The sequence below is a fragment of the Verticillium alfalfae genome, genomic scaffold (genome assembly GCF_000150825.1).
Source record: "Verticillium alfalfae VaMs.102 supercont1.11 genomic scaffold, whole genome shotgun sequence".
NCBI classification, from domain to species: Eukaryota; Fungi; Ascomycota; class Sordariomycetes; order Glomerellales; family Plectosphaerellaceae; genus Verticillium; species Verticillium alfalfae.
The window spans coordinates 237706-243367 of record NW_003315028.1 but is presented as its reverse complement, the minus strand read 5'-3'; the positions used below and the strand labels follow the sequence as shown (position 1 = coordinate 243367).

The 5662-nt window shown below is 54.7% G+C and overlaps 2 protein-coding genes across 2 annotated transcripts in view; one reads left to right on the top strand and one right to left on the bottom strand.

The window, feature by feature from the left end:
* Positions 1-2044: 2044 nt before the first annotated feature.
* On the bottom strand, positions 2045-3463 carry VDBG_07909 (2-oxoisovalerate dehydrogenase subunit alpha; the record flags this gene model as incomplete). The annotated part of the gene is made up of 2 exons (XM_003001604.1): positions 2045-2808; positions 2869-3463. 2 exons carry the CDS (start codon positions 3461-3463, stop codon positions 2045-2047), a joined length of 1359 nt encoding a protein of 452 aa, XP_003001650.1.
* Positions 3464-5312: 1849 nt separating this feature from the next.
* VDBG_07908 (ubiquinone/menaquinone biosynthesis methyltransferase ubiE) overlaps positions 5313-5662 on the top strand; it is a gene marked incomplete at both ends in the record, with an annotated part of 1045 nt that continues 695 nt past the window's right edge. The window contains one exon of the mRNA XM_003001603.1: positions 5313-5587. Coding sequence (XP_003001649.1) covers positions 5313-5587 — 275 coding nt within the window. The remainder of the gene's footprint in view (positions 5588-5662) is intronic.

Below are 5662 nucleotides of genomic sequence, written 5' to 3'. Positions count from 1 at the left end.
ATGTCGTCCTTCGGGGGACCTACGCGCTGTGCCACCAAAGTCATCACAGGCGGGTTCACATATTGCACCTGGAATATTTTGCAGACATTCGACCCCAATCAAGGTTCATTAAGTGTTGAATTGAATCGCTGCTATGGTCCAATGCATATGTCCAAAGTTTGCTGTGCCTCCTAGTTCCTCCGTCCGTGTCGGAACCCGCCGCCGTCGCCTCCGATAGCCAAAGATGGCCCAAGGTCAGGTCGTTGGATCGTGGGTCGGTCATCGATGAAGCACAAGGTGCAACGAGTAGACTCAATCAGACCAAATCTTAAAGCTTTTCTCCTCTTCGTCAGCCGAGGCGGCTGAGCAAGGGAGGTGACAAGATAACCCCGACGAGAAAAGAAAATGCGCCTACCTGCCTATCGTCAGTATCATTCCTCGTATGGAGGACCGATGTCAATAACACACAGCAAGCGAAAGCGGAGCGCCTACGCTCAGTATGGCTGTATCTTCGCCGAAGATCCGTACGATAGAGAGAAATCCAATACCTCGGAGAACTGGATTCGAAGAGCTAATCAATGGTGAGACACAGCGTGTCGAAGTCAACCCCGATCTGGGGCTTGATAATGAAGCCACGGCTCATGTGTTTTCTGAGATGACAGTTTTTGACGTGGATTAGCAGTTGTGGGAGTAAACACAGAGCGTGAGGGTGCTATGCATGCCGCGATGGTGACTTGAACCCTGATCAAGGCGAGGCGTTTGTGCTGATAGTGTCCGAAGGAAGCTCGCAGGAAAGAATGCTCAGGAGACCCGGAACGACGGGTTGAGGCATGTATATTCAACCTGAGCTTCGAGGGCCAAGACACGCTTGTACCTGGTAGCAGGACGCGAGTTGAGAAGCCCTCACCGATCGTCCGATCAGCACCGATACGAATTGAATGTTTGCCGTAGCCGCATGTTTCTTTCAACCTAACTTGAATCTGCGTCCTCAGCCATGCCCAGGCTGCAGAAAATGACTAACACTATATGTACCTTGACAGCTACTAGACGGTGCTTTGCTGCTCGTATCTAGGACGCAAGACGTCTAAAAATAATCGACCTCGGTTTCACGGGGAATGTGAGGCAAGGATCGTTGTATATGATCACTTTCTGCCGTTTATTCGACGGCTTATTCCCAGACCAGTACGTCACGTCATCTGCTTGGTTATATCGATAGAGTCAGAATTACCAGCCTGCGCTTGGGTGCTTGATGTGAAGACAGCAGATAGCTTGTAGAATGGACTGTATTTCACTCTTGTTTGAATACCTGTCCATATTGACTCCTACATGCCAATCACGGCAGAAGGAAGCAAGTGAGACAAGATCGTTGGCTCCAAAATGAATGGCGGAAAGAAGTGTGGCGAGAGGAGCCGGGCCAGGCGTCGTGCTTGCCATGGGGTGGCTCATCGAAGCTTTCCTTCCAGTGTCCTGAAATCTTGAGTGGTTCCCATGTAGAGGAGGAAGAGTGTTGAAGCAGGAGCATGGCGAGGTCGGGTTTGCTTTGTTGTTCCTCCCTCGTGCAGACCGAGGATCTATCAAGGAAAGGAGGCCATCAGCATTACCACGAGAAGGAAGGCGTACAGAGCCTCGCCGTATGTGCTAAAGCTCGCGCGCTTTCAGCGTTGCAAACTCCATTTGCATCGCCATCTTTCCCCTCCCATGAACTTCCAAAGACTTCTTCAAGTGAGAGACTGCGCCTGCCGGGCCCGAGAGCCTCTCGTTACGGTAGATAGTATGACGCTGTTCAGGGTAAGGTGCATCCAATAGGTAGATGACATTCCGGCCTTGCCAAGGCAAGAACTCCCAGGGGCAGAGCTTTCCCCCGGCTGCCTACCTACCTAGGTGGGTCAGTACTTTAGGTAAGGTACCTAGGCCACCATTCTTCTGGATTCACAGCGAGCACTCCTGAACCTCCCGGGTAGCCCTCGAGGAAAAGACAAGGCATGAACGATTTGAGCGTCTTTGCTCTCTTTCTTTTCATTTCTAAAGTGATGCTGCATACCCTCCATCAATACACAGCCCGCCATCATGGCTTGAGACTATCAGCGCCGCCCTCAAACTCACTGCAGTCGTACTCTTCAGGGTACTTCTCCAAATGCGCCTTGAGTTGGGCCATCTGCTGCTTCAGATCCGGCGTTAGCTCCTCATAGACGTCCTCAAACATCGAACGCATGGGCGGCTTCTTCATAGCTTCGGCCTCCCGGAACCCCTTGAGCACCTCGCTCCTCGTCTCGTCGCGGCACGTCTTCTCCTTGCCCTCATCCCAGATGCCCCTGGCCTCCATCCACTTGCGCAACCGCGTGATGGGGTTGTCGCGCCGCTTCCAGTCCTCGACCTCGACGCGCGCGCGGTACGCAAAAGAGTCGTCGGACGTGCTGTGTGACTGACACGATACGTCGATGAGAACGGGTCGCCCGCCGTCGCGGCAGTGCATGGCGCGTGCCGCTTGGTCGCCTCGCGCACCGCCCAAAAGTCGTTGCCGTCCACCCGCACTGTGTCGATGCCGTACCCGAGGCCGCGGCTCGCGATGCCGTCGCCCCGGTACTGGTCCAGCGTCGGCGTCGAGATGGCGTACCCGTTGTTGCGGCAGATGAAGAGTGCCGGACACGACCGCGTCGCCGCCATGTTGAGCGCCGCGTGGAAGTCGCCCTCGCTGGCGGCGCCCTCGCCAAAGTACGCCGCCACGACGCGCGGCGGGATGCTGGGGTCGTGCAGGCGCTGCATCTTGAGCGCGTACGCCGCCCCCGAGGCCTGCGGGAGCTGCGTCGCCAACGGCGAGGAGATGGAGTGCTGGATGCTCGTGTCAGTGGCTTGGGCTGTCGGGGGCCATTGGCACCAACGTGGATATACATACAATGTTCAGTTCCTTGCTGCCGTAGTGCACAGGCATGTTCCTGCCGCGGCCAGGGTCTTTGGCATTCGCGAACAGCTGGCTCATGAAATCTGACGTCGTGAACCCCCTCTGCTTGAAGACACCCTGCTCTCTGTACTGGCAAAAGACGACGTCCTCGGGCGCCAGCACGCTGGCGGAACCGACGCTCAGCGCCTCCTCGCCTGCCGACACCATGTAGAAGCTCAACCGGCCCTGCCGTTGGGCGTCGAACATGATGAGATCCATGATCGAGATGTAGACCATGTCCTTGTACAGCTTGATGACCTCCTCATCGCTTAGATCCGGCTTGAAGCTCTCGTCGACAACGATGCCATCCTGGTCGACGACGCGGTAGGTCGACAGGGCTGGGTAGTCGGAGGGCGTCTCGTACTTGAGCGTGTGCGTAAAGGCGCTCTTGACGGCGCCAGGAAACGAGACGTGGTTCGCATTGGGCTTCTGCGAGAGGGAGCTGGCGGCGCGGGCGGAGAGGGTGAGGCGGGGGGTCGAGGTGGAGGGGCTCGCTAGACGGGCCGAGCGCAGGCGCGCTGCTGGTCGGAGGACTCTTGACTTCATGATGCTGCCTGTTCTGTAAAGCTCTCTTGGATGATTGAACAAACTAGAGCCTCCCGTGATTATTCTTTCCCTTCAAGAACACAAGAGTAAAGCACAATTGATCAAGACGGAAACAGGTGAATCGAGGCGAAACGAAGCGACGAGTCGAGAGGGTCAATGCCGAGTGAATGCCTTTGGGAGCCGACGTCATGTTGAGCCGACAGAAAGCGACGGTCTCAGTCGGCCTTGAGGGGTCTTGTGAGGGAGCGACGCAGCCAGCGGAGACGGGAGGAGTATTCTGGCCCGTGCATTGCCGCTGGGGATTGGAGACCCCAGATTTTGGGCTGGGCTTATCACAAGCGCACATAGCCGCAGTATTGGTAGTCGTCAGGGACGCCAAATACAAAGGCCATGTGGATGATGATCCCAAAGTTTGTCTCTCAGTTTGCTCTAGGGCTCTTATACTGGCATCGAGCAAGGTAACGGGCGTAAACCTACGCAAATTATGCCTGTGGAATGGGATGAGACGTGCACATCAATGATGTTCCATTTCCATCACGCAAGTTCGTGCTTACAGTAGGCGAAATGTGCATTGAATGTTGTCCCATTTTTTTCGTTGGTAAAGTTGAGAAGTTTTACACCACACATCGGCAGACAAGAAAAATCGTTTATTGTAGCCGTGCACGACAAACCTTAGGCCGTCTCTCTTTGTTGTTACGTACCTATCCCTCAAAGTAGGGCCACAACCATCTCCAGCACCTGGTTGACCTCAGGATCCGTTCCAGACACTGTCTGGTCACAGCATTTCAGTTGAGACGGCTGATTAGGCTCGAATCAATCAGTCAAGAATTATCAGTTATGATTCTCGAAGGATCCAAGGAATCGAAGTAGAGACAATCGTGTTGTACGCCAGGATGATAGGCTCGAGTAAGTATAAAGCCTTGCTGATGCCATGAGAAGACTCGTTGCAGATGGCGATTTCATGGAAAGGCTTGACCGTGAGCCTTGGTTTGTGGGTTGGTCATATATACATCCCATATTGAGGCAAAATGCAGAGTTAGCTCTGAGGCCCGCAGTAAATATATCGAGTACGGCAGAGTCTTGAGGAGCAAGGCCTCGTCGTCTGCAGTTCAACCTGAGAAAGATCATTCTGCGAAGGCACTGTTACATGATATGGCGAACTTGGCTGAGGCCTAGCAACTCTTGCCAGTCCTCTGCCTGTTGCGCGTTGCTAGGTACTTGGTTCATCACCACGCGTTACGCGGTACGCGTGGCGTGACGGAGAAAACAGCAAACAGATATAATCCAGGCCGCATAATAACCCGGGACACATCATCGAGGCTATTTCCTTCGCATCCCGAACCCGATATTCTTGGGTAGGCACTGCATTGAGATCCTTGGTTGCATCCCCGTACAACGCGACCAACCGATCAGAAGTCTGAACTCAAATTCAATCAAACGGAGTTTGACGATCAACCTTGAACAGCCTTCTCCTTTATACCATGGGACCATCGGGCCAACTGGCGATCCTTATCATCTGCGTCCTCGGTGTTGTGTGCGGACTTGCCTACCTCGGCTGGCGACAGATCGACAACTTTGCCGACCTGATGAACAACGTCCGAACTCGACCAGCCCGCCGTACAGAGACGACCATCACATCCGTCTAACGTAAGTTTCGTCCGCATGTCGGGGATGGTAGGAAAAGGGTTGAAGTCAAGCATGTGGCTTGACGTTTCGAGGACGCCACAACGATCGCTCCGTCTTCCGCGCCCCACTAAAATTTCCGTCGTGACAGGACGATCGAAAGATGCATCAACCAGGCTGACTTTCAACCCAGGACATATCAAGCCCCCCCTCCAAGACAACCACCATGGCGACAACACGCGCCCTCCGCCCGTCCACGGGCCTGCGAACCCTCTCTAGACACATCAATGCCACTCGCCTTCAGCGCCGTACCTTCGCCCTGACGGCCCAGCGTCGCGAAGCCCCCCCATCCAACGACCCTACCAAGACAACTCACTTTGGCTATGAAACCGTCCTCGAGTCCGAAAAGGCCGATCGAGTCGCTGGCGTCTTCCACAGCGTGGCCGACTCCTATGATCGCATGAACGACATGATGTCCTTTGCCTGGCACAGGATATGGAAGTCAGTGCTTCCCTCGTGCGGCCCCGTACTTGCCCACCTCACAACATATCGCTGACATTTTCCAGGGACCAATTC